The sequence below is a fragment of the Solea senegalensis genome, linkage group LG6 (assembly GCF_019176455.1).
Source record: "Solea senegalensis isolate Sse05_10M linkage group LG6, IFAPA_SoseM_1, whole genome shotgun sequence".
Lineage (NCBI taxonomy): Eukaryota > Metazoa > Chordata > Actinopteri > Pleuronectiformes > Soleidae > Solea > Solea senegalensis.
Window position 1 is genome coordinate 6191430 of NC_058026.1, and position 18626 is coordinate 6210055.

Consider the following 18626-nt stretch of genomic DNA (forward strand, 5'->3'; position numbering starts at 1 on the left):
TCTTGACAGACACACACACACACACTTCATTTGTATTTCTAAAGGCAACTTCCGCTCAAAAGCTGCCAAGAGTAGAATTTGCCTCTAAACGCGCGCCTGGATTAGTCGTCATAATCTGTCATTCACTGATCCTCGAAATCATACTGTCTGGGTGCTGTGGAATCAGCTTACAGTGACAGTAGATGGAGTGTGAGTGGTTTTATGATTGGGTTTGTGTGCTGTGCTGTGTTGTGCTGTGCTGGCCTTAGGAAAAGCAGCGACGAATGAGGAAAAAGACAATTGTTTGGGATGGAAGAGCACGGACGATGTGTCACTTAGTGTTGTTGGGACATGACTCCCGCACACACGCACACACACACACAAACAAAAATCATGCCGTATTACGACAGTGAGACTGAGGCTCATCCTTCTGCCGCACAAACATAAACATAAACATAAAATATTATGATTGTATATGTGCATTAGGATTAAAATTATTCCCACTAAAATGGTGGTGGTGAACAGTGTGAGGTCAGACAACAACGACAGAAGCTCTATTGGGTTTTCTTTTTTATATATATATATATATATATATATATAGATAGATAGCATTAAGAACTCAGACATGATTTCAATCAGACAACGCTCTCTCCTCGACACAGTGTATTAAAGTTTGATTACAAAGACACTTGGGCGTGAAATACCAGATGGTGAACGACAACAACACGGGATGAGTGGACTAAACCGCCGAGTTTAAAAACAAATGCCAGTGTTCGTCACTGAAAGCAGTCAGTTCAGTCCGTGTGATTGACTTTGGGTTTCTCAGAACATAAACACTCATCATGCTGGGGGAATTTTCTTAGAAAATATTCAAAGTTATAAGCCACGTAGGATTTCTGGGACATGCCGTCGGCGAAGAGCAATAAACTGTGTGTGTGTGTGTGTGTGTGTGAGAACACTCCTCACCCAGCATTAGAAGTACCATTATAATTTATTCATGAGAAATATTCTAGTCATGTTATCTTTAGCTATAGACAAAGCAAACACGTATAAGCGTCTTATTAAACAGCACCTTGCACCGAGTCTGATGCAGCAGATGCACAGAAACACATGGAAAAACAGGTCATTATTAGTCTCATAATTATGCACATCAGAGACGATGTCAAATAAAAAATAAAAGACTTTGATATTGCTCTCATGGGGACAGTTAATCGCAGGGGTGTGTCTCGGAGCCGTTTCTTATAAATAAAACAAGGTAAACAAAGTGGTCTCGTCGGGAATGTGCTATCGTCTCCCTTCTTCTGTTCCTTCAACATCATGCAAATGTCACATGACTCAAGAAAAGAAAAAGTCAAGCGAGCACATACAGTAGACTCTTCATGGTTTGACTCCTTTACAAAACACAGGTGGGGAGGAAATGTTACGGATCCCGATACATCACGTCAGGAACGTTCTCGCTCATTCCTTTGTGTGTGTGTGTGTGTGTGTGTGGGGAACAGATGCACGTCTATGCAGAGCTGGAAACTGCCAGCTTCTTCAGGTGGTCCATGAAGACCTGCAGGCTGACGTCGTCAGTGAGGATGGGGGCTCCCGTCTCCTGCAGATACAGAGGAATGGACGTGAATTAGCACTGAATCAAACACAGTTCTTGCTCTCTTAAAGATCTCATTGTCACACGGCCAGAGATGTAAACAGTAGAGTAGGGTGTGGTTACTTCCTTCACTCAGGAAACTCTGATTAATCTCACTGTGTTGTTTTTTTTTTAAAATCCTATCCACTTGGAATCAAGAGGTTAGCTGAATCCAAAACCTGCCAAAAGCTACATGAAAAACAGTAGTAAAGTTGTGGTGGCACCGTACCTGTCCCCAGGCGTAGAGGTTGTTGTGGGTCTGTGATGGGTTGACCTTGGAGAGCAGGAAGCGAGCCTGTGAGCCTCCGTGCTCCGTGTCGATGTAGCGCGGCATGGGGAAGCGCGTCTGCAGGATCTCCTGGGCGTCGTCCAGAGGAGCCTGCAGCAGCTGTTTGAAGTTCTCATACTCGGCCATGTCCTGGTAGCCTGCTTTTCGCCACTGGGCTATGGTCTGGAAATAAGGATGAGGGGGGAAAATGAGGTGATTATTGGATTCTAAATGGATAGAAGCGGCTCTGGTGGGAGGGTCTGCCGTCTCACCTCTCCATGGTAGATAACCAGCTGGAAGAAAGTGTCCATGAGCAGGATGCGGTCTGGCAGGATACTGCTGCTGTCCAAGAGCACGGGCTGTGAAGAACAAATACATCCATGAGTAAATTCAAGCACCAAAAACATTCAAATGGAACATTATAAGAATGCTTCCAGGGAAAAGGACAGCTGTACTAATCCAACATTGATGTTCATGGTGTGCAGAGTGTGAGGCTGACCTCTGGTGGTCCATGGAAGGAGTACGAGTAGAGGATGGGCTGGATCATGATAAGCGACTGTGTGAGGTCCTGCCTGACAAAGTGGTGTCTGTAGTATGACGACTCATCGGGGCTGTTGTTGAACACTTGCAGGAAGGGCGACCTCCGCAGGTGGAACATGAACTAGAAAAAAAGATTCACTCATCAATGACCTGTTATTTAAAAATTGTCTTCACTTTTAGAAGCTGACCGCACAAATGAAGAAAAACAACATATTTTCTATTACGTGAAGGCCATAGTAGTTCCCTGATGCATGTGTAAGAGGGAGGGGTGAGGGGAGGAGTCTTTGATTTGTCACAATTTACACGCTCAAAAAAAAAAGACGTCACTAATTCTTGCACAGCATTTATTAAGACTTATTGATGTGTGGTTTACCTGTGGGTAGAGAGACAGAGACTCTGACAGTTTGAAGGATGAAGGATCTTCTTTATTGAACTGGCCAAATTTCTGACACTGAGGTGAAGAGAGACAAAACGTTGTTTAAACAGTGAAAAGAACAGAGAGTCCTTCTTATGTAACCTGACACGTCATTCGCAGCAATAACACAACACGTACACAATCACAGAACTATTCACGCCACACAATTCTAACAATGCAAACTATTTCTTGTTCCACTACCCTGAAAGGAAGGAGGAGTCTGTGTGTGGGAATGTTACTCACCAGGCGGATGAGCTGCCTGTCGAGCCAGCGCAGGACATCGGGTCCTTCCTCTGACTCGGCTCTGAAGACGCCCAGACGAGCCATGAGGACGGCGGCGGCTTCTTGGTCAAACGATGACTCGATGTGCTGAATCTGGGACTGTGCATCTGCCCAGCTTGGGTGGACACAGAAAGGAGAGGAAGAAGCAAGTCAGGGACAGAGGGAGGGAGGGAGAGAGCGGGGAGGGAATGTGTAGAGCCACAGGTGAGCGTGGGTGTGTTGTGGAATGACGCATATGCAAAAGGTGTTGTCCTGAAGTGAAAAGGAATGTAAACTTGATTTTGTATTGAAGCTAATATTGATTCTGTCGTGTTCGTGCCCAAAACCTTTTCTCAAACACTAAGTTGCACCCGCAAGGCTCATGAAGCAACGATATGTTAATGGAATAATGGAATAACCACAACCAGTCTCTTACTTCCGGGCGATGGTAGTGACACGTATCCTCCGCTGTGTGTTGGAGTGCTGGTACTGGGTTACAAACTGGATCGCTCCACGGCCGCCCTGGGGTATTGGTGCATTGTGCTACACGAACACAAACAGAGGCAACGTGAGATGACAGTTGACAATCATTCCTCGTTTGCATGAGCTGAACAAATAGCCTTCTTCTTCTTCTTCAAGGCAGAAACCACACAAAAAGCCACTGTTGGAGCGCTTTACTAAACAATGCCTCTATTCACTTCCTTGGTGTGATTAGCATCAACTTTCATTAATATTCTGTATTCCCCGTCCACTCAGGTTCAAGTCAGTGTCCTTTACCTGATTCACTACTTCAAAATAGAGGCCCAGAGTGGTTGAGGGGCTGAGACCGCACACTTTCCACTGGCTCGTGCCACCAATGCCCATCTCCTACACAAACCAGAGAGAGTACTGTGATGAGTGGTGGTTAGAAGCAGCGATCAGATTATTCAGCGATAAGAGCAAAGGACCCAAATAAGTCAGGTTCTCCTCGGGGCGGCGACTCACATTCTCTGAAACACAGGAGCCTTTTGAGTTGAGTGAAACGCACGGTCCAATGGTTCCACAAACCTTCAGCTCCCTTGATGTCTACAAAAAACAAGAAAACCACATGAATTTGCATTCTACAGAAGCTTAACTTTCAACATTATTATTATTATTGTTATTATAATGAGCTACTGCTTCTTTACCTTGACCTCCATGACACCTCCAAAAGCCATGCGAAAGTCTCCATTATAGTCTTTACTAAAGACTCTCTGGAAGGTTTGCTTGAACAAGGAAGTATTGAAGGAGTCTCCCATCACAATGTGGCCCCTGATTAAAAAAGAAAAATCACAGCAGATGATTAAAATGTTTAATTATTCTTTTAAATACTTCCACACCCTCAAACAATTACGTTATAAAGGTTAACGCACCCAGTGAGATTAGATAAGCACTTCATCTCCAGCAGTCCAGTCTGGTCCAGGGCACAGGCGTAGATGTCAATACAGTGGCCGTTCACTGCTGTACGGTTAGCCATGGCTTCATAATACTGTAAAATAAAACACAAAGCCTTAGTATGGAGGGCGAGACACGGATTAAAAGTAAAAAGATTCAGCCATTTCATTGGGATTTTTTTTTTAAAACAAAGATTTTACTCATCGTTCACCTTGGTGGCTTTCTTTAGGTGGCGAGCGTTGTCTTTCTGGATGTCGTGCCAGGAGCGGATGGGGGTTTTCAGCTCATCTCCCACCACCATACCAGGACCCTGGGTGGGGGGTCCTCCGATGAACAGCATCACACGAGCCCCCGTGTTGGGGTATGTACCCTGTGAGCGAGCAGAGGGGGGAATTTTGATTTCAGCACAGGGAAACATTTACCAAGCCTTTACTTTTTTCTAGGACACAACATTGGTGCAACAGGTTTTGCCAACTACAATATAGAGAGTCCACTTTATAGTGATATAACATCCCTTGATGCACATCCTTTACTGCTCATAAACTTGAGAAGAAGAATCTTTCCTCTAAGTGGTGGCCGATATCGTTTTCACTGAATCTCTGTTTTTAGACCGACGACTGAAGGCACCTGGCAGCTGAACTTGTATGAAAATAGCTTCAGTTTGGCCATAATGAAACACAAATGTGTTGAATAGTTCCCAAATAAACCACTGATTATAGTAAAATCTATTGTTATATTCAGTCTATGACCAAGCAAAGCTGAAATCCAGCTAAACCAAATGTAGTGTCGAGTATGGATCAAGTTTCAGCAAAAGGGTTAACCTGAACAGCCAACACACACAACAAAGTCCATAGTCTAATTCCCTGGGATACTCCAACACACAATGACACTTTGGAAGAGTTCACAGAGTCACATACATATGACGGCAAATTCTGCGTGAATGCAGAATCACTTATAAAAAGGACAGAGCCGACTAATTCACAGAAAACTATACGACACATAAGCCAGTTGATAGTGAGCTCCATCTGCTATTTGCTGCTTAAAAAAAGAGAACCCAATAATCAAGCCAAATGCCTTTTGATGAATCAGTGACTATCGGGCCAAATTTGTTCTAATCAGGCCTCATCCTGTCTGCTGAAGGAAAGTACAGAGAGGGAATGATCTGTTCAGTTATATAACTACACAGATTAGCATTTGGAGCGGAGGGGATAACGATGGAGGAGGGAAAAGACAGACGGCAAACAACAGATCCAGTTTTTGCCTGACAAAGAGGATGTGCCGGTCCTACAACAAATAACTGACAGGCAGAGTGTGTGTGCGTAGAAAAATGCATGTGACAAACAAGGAAAGTCCAACATGTGCATAGTCCAGCATTAGCGGTGGCTACTTAATGTACAACAGTATTAGTGGGAGTAATGTACCTCGAGCAGACCGACAGCAACGGACAGTGCAACACCAGTGGAGCGGAGTGGACGTTTGCCCTGGGGGACAGGCCAGGGATCTCGCTGAAGCTCGCCAAGCAAGTCCGTCAGATTCATATCGACTCTGTGCACAGGCTGAAGGAACCTGGAAACCAGAGGACATAAACGCACATTAGACAGGAAAAACAACTACAGTTTGTTGACAAATTAGAAGTTTAATAGCTGTTGTGTACCTGCAGGTGGCTGTAGCATCCTGAGGGGCCACTGGGCGACCTTGTTGTCCAGGTGCTGCTGGCTTTGTTAATCCTAGCATCTCCTGAAAGAGTTGAAAAATGACTTCAAATCACCCATTTGTTTTTTTAAGTTTTACTCTTCAAGTGTTACTTTTTCAAATCCCCTAAACTCACGGAAAATCTCTTCCCCAACCCACCTGGATCTGTTTTGAGGAAAGGTCCTTGGTGCCCCTGAACACGTAGCTCTTGGCGATCCCCTCACAGCTGAGCTCATGGACCTGGACCATGCGTCCGAATGTGATAAGACCCACCAGCGCGTTGGGTGGCAGCAGGCTGAGGGACATCTGCAGGGACTCCTTGAGGGCCTGAAGGTCCTCTTCTTCCAAACATGTGTCTACCACATACAGGAAGATAAGAGGGGTTGGCGGTCCACGCTGTAAAGAAGTAAGATGTAAAGGTTATGCAATAAAGAAATCAAGAGGCTCACTTTCACACACTTCGTCATATTTAGTGAGGCGATAATAATAAAACAATTTGCGTTATTTATGATGTAATACTCATTTGCCTCTACAGTAGTCTGGGCCAATTAAGATTCTACATGGTCTGTATTTACCTGCACAATGTACTCAATGGTAGAAAACTGTGGCATGAGTTCCGCTGGCTGGTTCACATCAGATATGCCTGCGTAAGAGGGAGGGAACTGCAAAGACGTAGAGGAAACAATATTAACCAACCCTTATAAAGGAATGTAGCTGGACCACATTATATGATTCAAGCTTGTCATAATGTCTGGTAATAATTGATATTACGTAAAAGCATGAGGGCTTAATTAATGCTGAGCCCGTCAGTACTTACTGGGTTCCTCTGAAAGCAGAAATTGCACGCCCATATTTTTGCTCTGAAGTCAACTTGACTGCAAAAGAGAGAGGGACATAAAATGGGTTTGTATCAGCTGCACAAATGGTTAACAACCAAAAAAAATAAAGAATCTAACGTGACTTCAAAAGAGTTTATTTTCAAGCACTGAATGGCTGAAAAAACAACAACTTTCAATTGCAAGTTATTTTCATAATCCAGTAATTTTTGGTCAATATTTGGTCAGAAAATTTAAAAAAATGTTACTTGGTTTTTCCCAAACCTCAAAATGATGATGTTCCCAAATGTTTTGGCCACAAACCAAAATTATTCTATTATAATGATTTAATAGAAAACATTCTATCTAACATTCTATTATAATGATTTACCAGAAAACATGCTAATACTTAAACTGCTTAATTGATTATTAAAATAGTTCACAATTCATTGAGTGATCGCATAAATGTCACAGCCCTATTGAACATATAAAATTCTTTCAAATGTTTTGTGTGACTCACCATAGTGGGTTAAGTACTGCCTTGCAGTTGGCCCGGCTGCACAGAACAGGTTCGTATTGAACTGGCGGCAGGTCTGGCCTCTCCTTGAGTGGTGTGAAGAGACAGGAGACGGGGACCACCAGCCTGGTGGCTTCTAGGCGGCTGGACGGCCAGAGGTTCCAGCTGAATCTCACCCCATCCCTGTCTTCATTCTGTTGGATGAACTCCTGGTAGGTCGCCATCACAGCACTTCAATGGAAAAAAACAAAAAAAAGAGTCCAATTTCACCACAGGTGAGGTTGTTGGCCTTCGGAAATAAATAAATGTAGCACCTGTGACACTCGTGGTTAACAATATCTTTCTGACACTGGCTGCAGAGAACACCTACTCTTATACAGGTACTAACCTCCTCCCCTGTACTAAAAATAAGACAAAGATGTTCGAAAGCATGACGTACAAAAGTGTCCTCTTGAAACCCGACTAGCCTGTTTTGACAGGCAATTACAAAGCAGCGGAATCCCAGTTGCATTTATAGCCTTAGACTTGGCCAACCTGTGTAAACTATCTATGACGCCTTCAGCAAATATAACGCATATGAAGGAATTTGTTGTAGCAACGACACACACTCCCTTTCTCACCATTACTGTACATCAGATGAATATGGAGCGATGAATAAAAGCAGTGCGTCAGATGTCCGATAATACACTTTAAAGACAATATCTGCCAATACCAATATTGTGCTGATTAGGAGGTGAGACAATTGCACAACTTCAGTTTTCTTGATCCATTAAGCCACCAGTTGTTTCTTCAAAGAACAGATTGTTCCGTCTATATCAATAAGCAAGTGCAGATATTGTGAGGAATACTTCACAATCTCCCAGAGTCTGAGGTGGAGTTCTGTGCGATAAGAGTCCGCAGTCTAAAGATACTACATTTACAATTGCATCAATAAAATAAAAAAAGGACAGCAACTTTACAATGGAAACCAATATGATATGATTGTTGTAAAATGACACAAAAAATTTAAAAATAAGACAAGAGCAGGTACATTTTAGTTACTGTAACTGTACTTTTACTTGGGTGAAACCAGCATTTAGTAAGAACTGACAGGAATAGAGAGTACTTAGGCATTTAATCAACAAGTGTGAGTGATTACCCCGCTGTGTTTCCACAATGATACCATTTCTCACTGTATGATTTCATCTCACTTTCACATTAACAACCTGAATCAAAAATAAAGCAATTGTTTGCTGTCCTGTGTCCTGTGTTTACTTATGTAATACGACCTTTGCCTAGCCTTATCAAGCGACAGGGGTATGGGAGTTTCGTTACTGTGGGTATTTGGTGTGAGAAACCCCTCTTTCATCACCGTGATCAACCAATTATGGTAAAACATTTACGTGTAACAGTTACGTGTGATACGAACAAAGTTGAAGAGACAGCAGTACAAGCCACGTATGATGGTGAAGTCAGTGGTCAGTGTTGGTGTCTGTCCAGATCAGTTCATCCATTCCGAATCCATTCAAACGCTTCATACACTTATTTGTGGTGTGTGTAATTATTAACGTGACTATAATTATATTATATATTATGTTAGCCGTCGTTGCCAGCTTCAGTTTCTACGCTGCTCTGTCACTCAAACATCTTGGAAGCAAAAGCGCTACGTAGTACAGCTGCTGGTGGGTGAGCTAGCTAACGCAATGTAGCATTAGCCTACTTCCTGTGGCTTCGTACATGTTAGCATAAAAACCTGCGACCTAATCTCGAGCGAACATGGAGTCACTTGCTTACCTTTAGTGTCAGGTTCGCTTGGTGTCTGAAAAACAACGACGAGATACTCTCTAATCAAGACGAATTAGAGCATTTGGAGGTGAAACCCCGACGGATGTTCAGAGGAAGAGAAGGACGAGGGTGAGGGGGAATCCACTCCCTATCAGCCGGCTTCTGCACTTTACTACACTGACGTGTTACTCCAAGTTCACTCGACTCCTATTGGCTCCTCTTTTCGAGCGTGCACTCTGCGCAAGCGCACATGAAGAGGGGGGTTATGGGAAATGATGTTATGTAAGAAAAAGAAGCGAAAGGAAGAAAGCGAAGGCTGGACACACTTGCTTTGATGCTTTCAGTGATGGCACCACTCAAGGACATCAAAGACAAATTAAAGGACCAATTCTGAGATTAAAGTCAAAATTATGACTATGATTTTGATTAAATGATTACTTCAGTCTCTTCCTGGAGCAGCTGGGCCGTGGCTCATTTAATATAATTTAAGTATAGTAAATAGGAATGCTACAATTTGACTTAATTCCTCCAGTATAGGAAGACGGCTCCAGTATCCAGTATGTATAGCTGACCTCAGTTTCTGTCTTATGTTTATTCACAGGCTTTTTAAATCTGTAGAGTTGTGTTGTAGAATCAGGGGCAGGATTTCCTGACAGCGTGGAGAAGTCAAAGCAACATTTGCATTTTTTATAGTTTAGTGTGAATATCTATATATACTGTACATTTTTGGTAATGCAAGTTTATTATTTATTATCTTTATCTTTACTTTAAATTTCCCCACTGCGGGACCAATAAAGGTCTATTTATTTTATCTTATCTTATCTTAGAACAGGGTTTGGCCAGACAGACTCGACACTTGTTGAGTCACATGACACATGAGTGGGTGTTAAGAATAACTTTGAACACCAGGCGACGCTGTAACCAAGATGTAGTTTTTGTTGTAGTGCAACTCCCCTGTGGGAGAGAGCAATCGAGAGAGAGAGAGAGAGAGAGGGGAAGGGAGGAGGAGGACCGGAGTGTGGCAGAGGGGGGTTCCTCCCTTCCTACTCTCTCTCTCTTCCCCTCAGTGCACAGAGCAGGAGGCAGGTGTGTGTGTGTGTGTGTGTGTGTGCGTGTGTGTCCACGGAGCTTTCCACACGTTGGTTGCGTCTGCGGCTGGTTTTGGATGCCCAAACCGAGAAGGAGGAGGAGGAGGAGGCGACCACTCGCACTGCAAGTCTGCTGCATAGACTCCATCTCTGCTGCGAGGATGTTGCAGTGAAAGGCAGCAGAGCATCCTCCCCTCTGCTGCTGCTGCTGCCGCCTCAGTCGGCATCGTCAGCTGTTGCTCTACAGGAGAAAGAGTGGAAGTCTCAGGAAGGAGGAAGAGGACAGCCGGGAGGGCAAAACCAGGCCAAAACTATGCGACTGCTTTCCAAACGGTGACCGCGTTTCAGTCTAAAAAGTCGAACGGGGAGCGAATGCGAGCAGAAGTCGCCAGCGAGCGTCTGAGTATTTTCTGCCCTTTGTCGGTGCTGGAGGAGCTGAGCCAATGGAGAAGGCGACTCCGCCGCCCCAGCTCCAGCTGTCCATAGCGAAGACGGAAAGTCCGGCGGAGGACATCTCCGCTCTCAGCGACGAGGAGCTGCTCAAGTGGTCCAAGGATGACCTGGTGCGGCGCCTGAGACGGTCCGAGGCCGACAAGATGAGTGTGATTCTGGACCACGGGAATCTCATCCGGGAGGTCAATCGCAGCCTCCAGCTGCACTTGAACGAGATCAGGGGGCTGAAGGTGAGGGGGGGTGGAGGGGGCGCGCACTGGTGAAAGGATGAGATCATAGATGTGGAGCGCACCTGAGCGCGCGCTTAGCTGGAGGCATGTTCAACCACACAGTGCAAACATGTAGTGATGTCATTGAAGTGAAGTTCATTTTTTTTTTGCCATTGTGCTGATCTGACTGTAGAGTCTGTGTTCACTTTATTAGGCACACATGTTCTAATGTTTTTTTAAAGCCAAATCACATGGCAACATCCCAGTTTAGCAAAGGCATGTATATATGGTGAAGACGACCGGCTGAAGTTCAAACCAAGCCTCAGAACATGGGGGGAATGTGATTTAAGTGACTTTGAAGGTAGCGCTTGTTTGTGAAACTGTTGATTTACTGGGATTTTCATAGACACTTTTAGATGGTCAAAGAAAAGAGTAAATATCCAGTGACTGACAGATCTCTGAGTGAAAATGCATGGTCGATGCCACAGGTCAGACTGGCACAAAAACAAATAACCACTTGTTACAACCAAGGTATGCAGAAGACTTTTTGAATGTACACCAAACCTTGAAGCAGATGTTGAAGCAGAAACGTAATACCTTCACCTAAGTTTGAGTTACAGCTTTTCCTGCCCTTTATCTTTCACTGGCAATGTAAGAAATGAAGTTAGGAGTTACCAAAAAGGAGTGACAAAATGTCGACCATCTCTGAAAATGAGCACATGTCAAGCAAATGTTCAGTAAGGTAGAAATTCAAATACAGGAAAGGAGGGCATCTCCTTCTGTAAAGCTTCAGCTCTGTTCTTATGCCAGCAGATCTGGCGTCCAGACCTACACCTCACGTTCCTAAAAATACTCCGCACATAAATCTACAACATGCATGCGCAGGGTGATCTGCATTCAGACCAACGTGGCATTTGCGCTCAAAGTAAACGCAGGAACCTTTTCTGCACCACTAATAAGCGAAAATATGGCACCCTGTGCTCACAATGTTTACAGTTCAAACTCAGACATATAAAGCTGGAGGTAGCTCAGATGAAGCACATGGGGATCATTTGCCTTTGTGGGAGACCTCGTCACCTCTCCACCCATTAAAGCTGCCTAATTACACAGAAGGGCCTGGGGGTAAAAGAGGGGGAGACAGAGACAGGGGAGAGTTAAGCCAGTGCAGAATGACAGAGGAGGAAAGGTGGAGCTAAAGAAGGTGTTTAAGTAAACGCTGCTTGGTTCATTTTGTTGAAGGCGTAAGATTGCTCATGTCTGTGTGTGGTCCCTCCATTTCGTACAGGGCATTCAAATCCTCCACATCATGTAGTACGCTGTGAATGGTACACAGCAGAGTGGGTCAATGCTTTTATGGGATTAGGATTTCATTTCATTATTATTGCATACCGTGTTTGACTGATACTGAAAAGAGCAGTGTGCTGGTTTGAAAACAGACAAAGGTTGCAGTGATTTAAGAAATCCATTTTGTTTTGCTCCAAAGGAAAACTCATTTGTTTCTCCTGTGCTGATTAGTCTGAATGTATAATGCTGGCTGGCTTATAGACTGAATGCCCAGTTTGACTCATCACTCTTTTCCTCTCCCTTTTGCTGTCACTCCCTCTCAGGACATTAACCAGAAGCTGCAGGAGGACAACCGTGAGCTGCGGGACCTGTGTTGCTTCCTGGACGATGACCGTCAGAAAGGAAAGCGAGTGTCCAGGGAGTGGCAGCGCCTGGGACGCTACAGTGCCAGCATCATGCGCAAAGAGGTCACTCTCTATCTCCAGAAACTTAAGGAGCTGGAGGTCCGACAGGAGGAGGTCATCCGTGAGAACCTGGAGCTGAAGGAGCTCTGTCTGCTACTGGATGAGGAGAAGGGAGTGGTAGATGGAGGAACTGGTGGTGGAGGAAGTGGAAGTAGAGGAGGTGTCGGGATGGGAGGATGTCGCAGCTCCATAGACAGCCAGAATAGTTTGCTGCTGGTGCCTGGGCAGGGTCTCCTGATGAGAGATGTGGGGGACGGCAGCAGCACCTCCAGCGCAGGGAGCGCTGACAGCTCTGATCACCCTCATCATAAGCAGCCTCACCTGGCTGCAGGAGTGGGTGGAGTCGGCAGTGCTGGGGAAAAAGGGAGTCCTGAGCTTGTGCATAAACCCAGGTGTAGCAGCATCAGTGCAATAGGAGGAAGTGACAAGGAGATGTCCAGTCCTGACCAGCCAGCAGGGCGTCACCGGAGTACAAGCCTGGAGTACCCATACACCCTGCCTCAGCTTAGCCGACCCCGCTGCGGTTCCATATCTGTGCCTGACCACAGTCGATCCATACGAGGCCTAAGCCCCGAAAAATATGGGAGGAACTTGGGCCAACGCAGTCCGGAGCAGCACCCCAAGCACCACAGCTCCGATCTCCTACTGGGCCAGAGGCAGCACTACCTGGGGGGGAGCGGGGAGCTCTTTCAGAGGCACCACAGGAGCAGCATTAGCGGCACAGGTTGTGGGAGCCCCGAGCACCGACAGGCACATTTAGGGAGCAGTGAGCATCATGAAAAGGGCTGCCTGGTCCAGCGGGGGAGCCCCGAAACTCATAGGCACCAGTACAGTATGAGCCCAGACCACGGGAAGTTTGCTAGCCCTGTGAGAGATGGGCAGAGGAGGCCAGCTGGAGACGAGCTGTCGCCACATCATAGGGGCATCTACAACGGCATGAACGGTAGGTGTGTTTCCATCTTTTTTGCTATCATTACCCGTGTCCAAAAAGACCTCATTACTGATATTAAACGTTGTGCAGCATCTGCTGCACATGGGCAGAAGCCACACAGGCACAAAGAGTTCACACAAAAGCCCCTCAAGGTTTTCTAGCTATAAAAGAAGAAACAGCAGGGAAGAAGCATTGTTTCTCTGTAAAAACTTGTGCCATCCAAAATTCACTTTCTTTAATTGAGAAAAAAAAGCTACTCCTCCCTTTTCTGACTGCTGCAAAATTCACAGCATTATTGATTTTGTTGGCGTCTCAAAAGGGATTGTGGGTTGGCTCACTGGATGAGAGAGAGAGAGAGAGGTTTGTTTTGTGTTCAAATGTTCAGTATCTAACCGATTCAGTTTAAAAGATCCAGATTCCAGCACACACATGCAGTTGACAATGATTTACCCCAATCTTTGCTGCAGCCCCACCCGTCTCAGTGAGATCAGTGGGAATTGAGGTCGTCAGAGAAATGGAGGAATATCAAAGTACCAACTTGGCCTCTGTTTAAATATCCCACAGTGGCCGATAATGATTTCTGGGAGTGGAAAGTGCTGAGTGGCACAGAGCTGGCTGAAGCTAAAGGACAAATTCCTCAAGGTGAAATATCAGCCTGACTTTGCAATATGAGGCTAAAATTACAAGAACAACAGAAACAATCTACACAGAGCAGAGTAAACCCAACACCTACAGGAAGGATTTCACTGACCGGGCCTCTCATGATGGCATGTCAGAGTAGATATCTGGAGAACTGGAGCGATACTGAATAAATCATCAGTCAGGATTATTTCAATGTTTCACAAAACTGACTTTTACAGCACATACAACAATAGTGATTGTTGGCACTGTCTGAGCTAACATCATTATACCAATGTTTCAGCATATGTCGATATAATGTTAATGCTCTGTGCAACCCAACACATAATTGCGATAAAATGTTTCAAAGTGTCCGTAACCACAGTTCAACCTTCACTGCTTCACCGTTAATTACCTGACATTTTATCGCAATAATTCTAGACCTTTTTTTAAAATCTTGATAATGTTTTTGAGCCTATCGCCCAGAGATAGTTTTATTAATCTTGGAGATTATCCATCCATCCATCCATTTTCTTCCGCTTTATCCTCCACATGAGGGTCAGTTGACAAAGGGCGGGGTACACCGTCAGATCACCAATTTACCTAATTACTATATTACATGTTTTTGGACCGTGGGAGGAACCCGGAGAACCTGGAGAAAACCCACGGGGAGAACATGCAAACCCTGCATGAAGGCCCTTGGTCTGATGGTCTTCTTGCTGCAAAAGTATCTTGGAGATTATTCATCCATCCATTTTCTACTGCTTTATCCTCCAAAGGAGGGTCGCGGGGGGCGCTGTGCTAATCTCAGCTGACATAGAGGGATATCCACGCGCACACGGGGAGAGTGCTAACCACTACACCAACCGTGTGGCCTTCTTGGACATTATGTCTATGAAAATACTTAAAATAACGATAGTGATGTCATCAGGGTTATCTCTGTTTGAGTTTTGCGGGAAAAAAAAACCCATTTTAAACTCTTATCAAGCAGGGAGGCTGTAGTGTAAAAGACAACGCTAAGTTGCATCGTGATTAATGTGGTGTTTTGAGATCGGACACGTGTTGGAGACTTCAAAGTCAGCACAGTGTTTCTGCAACTTAACAAAAAGAAAAGTCGCTGTTGCCCTTTTGCACTGGATGATGATGAAGACGCACCCCTCTGTTACGCATCATCCGTCTTATTTTCTATTTTAGCTTCCTGTGAATAGAGATGTCGACGTTGATGTAACCTGAAACCAGCATGATGTCTGCAAAAGGCCATGGCACATTAATGCCTCACAAATCCTTGATTGGAAAATGTTGTGAGTGCTCCGGGCACCACTGAGCCTGGTGCTTTGCCAACTGTGGCATAACCATTGTGAGCTAAGCCTAAAGTGAAACGCTCGCACCAAGTAGCCTTTAACAATAAACGCTTCATTAAATGACTCTGTGTGTGTGTGTGTGTGTGTGTGTGTGCAGGTATATCACGGCTTATTGTGAGTCAGAATGGCTGTTAATCACGATCGTGAACACCATGACTCCACTGACCTGACAAGGACCCCTAACTTAAAGTGTCATAACACGATATTTACACTTGGTTCAAGTCATGCAATCAACACTTGGCCAGAAGTCAGCGACTACACTTTTGCAGTCTACGTAATGAATCGACTTTGAGACAGAATTACAGCGAGTGCCATCTGCTGCTGGTGCATTAAGAGCATCACTTTCAAATGATGAAGAAAATAATAGAGGAGAGATGATTAAAAATGTTGTATGAGAAGTAAAGAGAACAGTTATGTGGTCATGTTTGCACGTGTCCTATCCTCACTGCCATGTCCTTTTTTTTTGGATGAAGAGGGAATTTAATTCCTGTGATGATGTAGTACTCTCCACTGGCTTGGATTATCCTCTAAGCCCTTTGCAAAATATAATTTTTTATGTACTTTGTGTGTGTGTGTGTGCTGTACTTTGGTAGGTATATTGAAGTGTCCCATCCAGGGACACTGTAGAAGTGTAAGGTTATTTATTCAGACAAATGAACGTGTCACGTTTGTGTCACTGACGTTCGGGCCATTTCAATCTGTGCCAAAATCCAAAATGAAAGCAAACCAGCGTTCTGACATTTCACCTTTCGCAGCCTTTTTTATACATTATCACACATATTTGCCGCCAGGAGCGGAATAACCCAACATGACTGTGTCAAACGTGGAGTGAGAAAGATACAAAAGAAAAAAAGGTTCTCTTAACAATGTGTGGTATAAGAGCGTCGGGAGAATACTAAATTAGAAAATAGAGTGACTGTGTGGAGTTTTTCAGGTTTCATAATAACAATAAATGTTGTCCTGCCCATATAAAATAATAGGCCTGTAAAACCTGGTCATATTGGACTGTGTAAACAATATCACCCGCTGCTCAGGGGTATAGATTCTCCATCGTCTGACAGCCATGGACACTGTTGTGTCCTGACCCAGGCTGGAGGGAGGAGATTTTTCTCTAAGCCTAAAGGAGCTCTGCGCTGCAGCAGAGGGTCTTTTTCAATATAATAATAATAATAATAATAATAAAGACGACGGCAGTTAATCGTGTTTTCTGCTTTAGCAATCACAAGTTCTGCTTATTAGCGTAAGCTGCTCAGATGATTTCTAAGTAAGTACTTACAGTGTGTGTGTGTGTGTGTGTGTGAACCGCTGCCCTTGTGGTGAATGACACTCACACGATGAGTTTACACTGTAAAATGGTCACTTACTGTTCACACAGTGCATTGTGTATGTCACATATAGAAGAAGAATTCTCCCTTCTACTTTTTACTTTAACATCTTTTCACTTGGCCAGTTTTTTTGCAAAAAAATGAAATCCATGTAACGAGGTCTTAAGCCGAGTTCAGACTTAAAGCTCTCATGTGTAACGTCTGTTGCCAAAACACGACTTGCATCCATTTGTGCCAGTAAACCCTCCTTTTTTGGACCTTTAACCCTTAGTGCTTACGTGGCATGGATCAGTGCCACAGGTGCACCCTGCCGTATAGACATCCTGGGGGTGTTTATAGGTCACATCTTCAGGCTTTACAAAATGCATCTTTTTTGTCTTATTATTATCATTTTATGAATAATTCATGAATTAATTATTATATTATTTTGACATATTTCCAAATTCAATCTGATGTTTAAAAATGTGAGTACTTTTTGCTCAGCTGTGTTTATATAGTTGGTGAAAATGGAAACAAAAATCACGTCATCAGATTGCCTATAGGTTGTGCTGAAAAATAAAGATTTAAGACACTTTATATTGCACTTTTATTATAGCCTCTGTATATGTTTTAATATGGTAATGGAAAATGCTCTGTGTTCTAAGGGTTAAAAAGCAAAATGAAGCCATTTTTGGAAAAGGGATTTAACAAAACCCCAGTAACTCATGACTTTTTTTAACAATTAATTAGCTGTGATCGGACGATCACTCTTCAAACGTTCATATCATAGAAACATAAAATGAAAATTAAAGCTCTAGGACAATTTTGTTCAAATGCCATTGGTGCGAATTTGTTAAAATCGATCAAAAATGGGCGCTCAACCTAAGATGGCGATCTTCCTGTAGGATGTACGGCACAGTCGTCATTGACGTTTTGGACCGCCCTGACACGATTAACATGTGTACCAACTTTAGTTTATGTACGTGAAACAATTTAAAACAATAAGTCACCTGATAAAAGCGGTTTTCCATTTTCGTAAGCCCCTCCCACTTCCAATTTTCCACGCAACGACTTCCACACATACATTTTCACCAGGATTTATGCAGGGATACGGGAAAGGCGTGAAAAACGCGATAATATCTACTTGAGTTTCACCTTGTGCTCGGACCCTAATGATGTTTAGTGAACTTCTGCATTCATGTCTTGTTTTGACTCGATGTGACACAACGCCGGCAGCGTGCTTCCACAGTTCCTCTCCCGTCTTGAACACACCAGATCCGATTGAATTAGCAAAGATCATCACGCTGTCTCATTGATTCCGTGAATCTGTGTAATTGTAGCATCAGTTCAGACGGCCCAGCTCCTCCGGCTGTTGTCTCAAAGAGCTGTCGCTTGTCAGTGCAACAGGAAATCATCACTGAAGCTTTGGCCACAGATAATGTTCTCCCCCTTGCACTAGGAAGCCCATCACCACCATCTCTCTCTCTCTCTCTCCTTCCACCCTAATCAGCTGCCAGTGTAAACAACCAGCTGCCTGACAGAGAGAAAACTCTGATTACAAAACCCTCTTCCTGGAGAATGCTGGAGGATGTGCCGCTCGCCAGGCTGAGCTGAAGGTTG

The 18626-nt window shown here is 44.2% G+C and overlaps 2 protein-coding genes across 5 annotated transcripts in view; one reads left to right on the forward strand and one right to left on the reverse strand.

Moving 5' to 3' along the window:
- The first annotated feature begins 866 nt into the window (after positions 1-866).
- The window catches only part of ccdc85al (coiled-coil domain containing 85A, like), a 34019-nt gene continuing 16259 nt past the window's right edge, over positions 867-18626 (forward strand). The window contains exons 1-3 of one of the 4 annotated variants that reach the window (XM_044027935.1): positions 867-928; positions 10381-11065; positions 12652-13735. In XM_044027935.1, the coding sequence (XP_043883870.1) occupies positions 10826-11065; positions 12652-13735 (1324 nt within the window). In that variant the 5' untranslated portion in view covers positions 867-928; positions 10381-10825. Of the gene's footprint in view, positions 1468-10167; positions 11066-12651; positions 13740-18626 lie in introns of those variants that run through there. The other 3 variants (XM_044027937.1, XM_044027934.1, XM_044027936.1) reach the window with 3 other exon arrangements.
- On the reverse strand, positions 952-9488 carry sec23b (SEC23 homolog B, coat complex II component). Its single transcript, XM_044027933.1, has 19 exons — positions 9304-9488; positions 7534-7761; positions 7016-7073; positions 6774-6860; positions 6358-6594; positions 6161-6243; positions 5928-6072; positions 4718-4876; positions 4485-4600; positions 4260-4383; positions 4078-4158; positions 3871-3960; positions 3530-3636; positions 3076-3229; positions 2791-2868; positions 2377-2538; positions 2150-2236; positions 1839-2060; positions 952-1576 (listed from the first exon to the last, which is right to left on the reverse strand). The coding sequence occupies exons 2-19, from the start codon at positions 7752-7754 to the stop codon at positions 1487-1489; spliced, it is 2301 nt and encodes a 766-aa protein (XP_043883868.1). The 5' UTR covers positions 7755-7761; positions 9304-9488; the 3' UTR covers positions 952-1486.

Coding starts and splice junctions, on each gene's coding strand:
- sec23b (XM_044027933.1), bottom strand. CDS start 7,754: ATGGCGACCTACCAGGAGTTCATCCAACAGAATGAAGACAGGGATGGG. Junction 3,961..4,077: donor GCTCCTGTGTTTCAGAGAAT/GTGAGTCGCCGC, acceptor TGGTTTGTGTAG/GAGATGGGCATTGGTGGCAC. Junction 3,230..3,529: donor GTCACTACCATCGCCCGGAA/GTAAGAGACTGG, acceptor TGTCCACCCAAG/CTGGGCAGATGCACAGTCCC.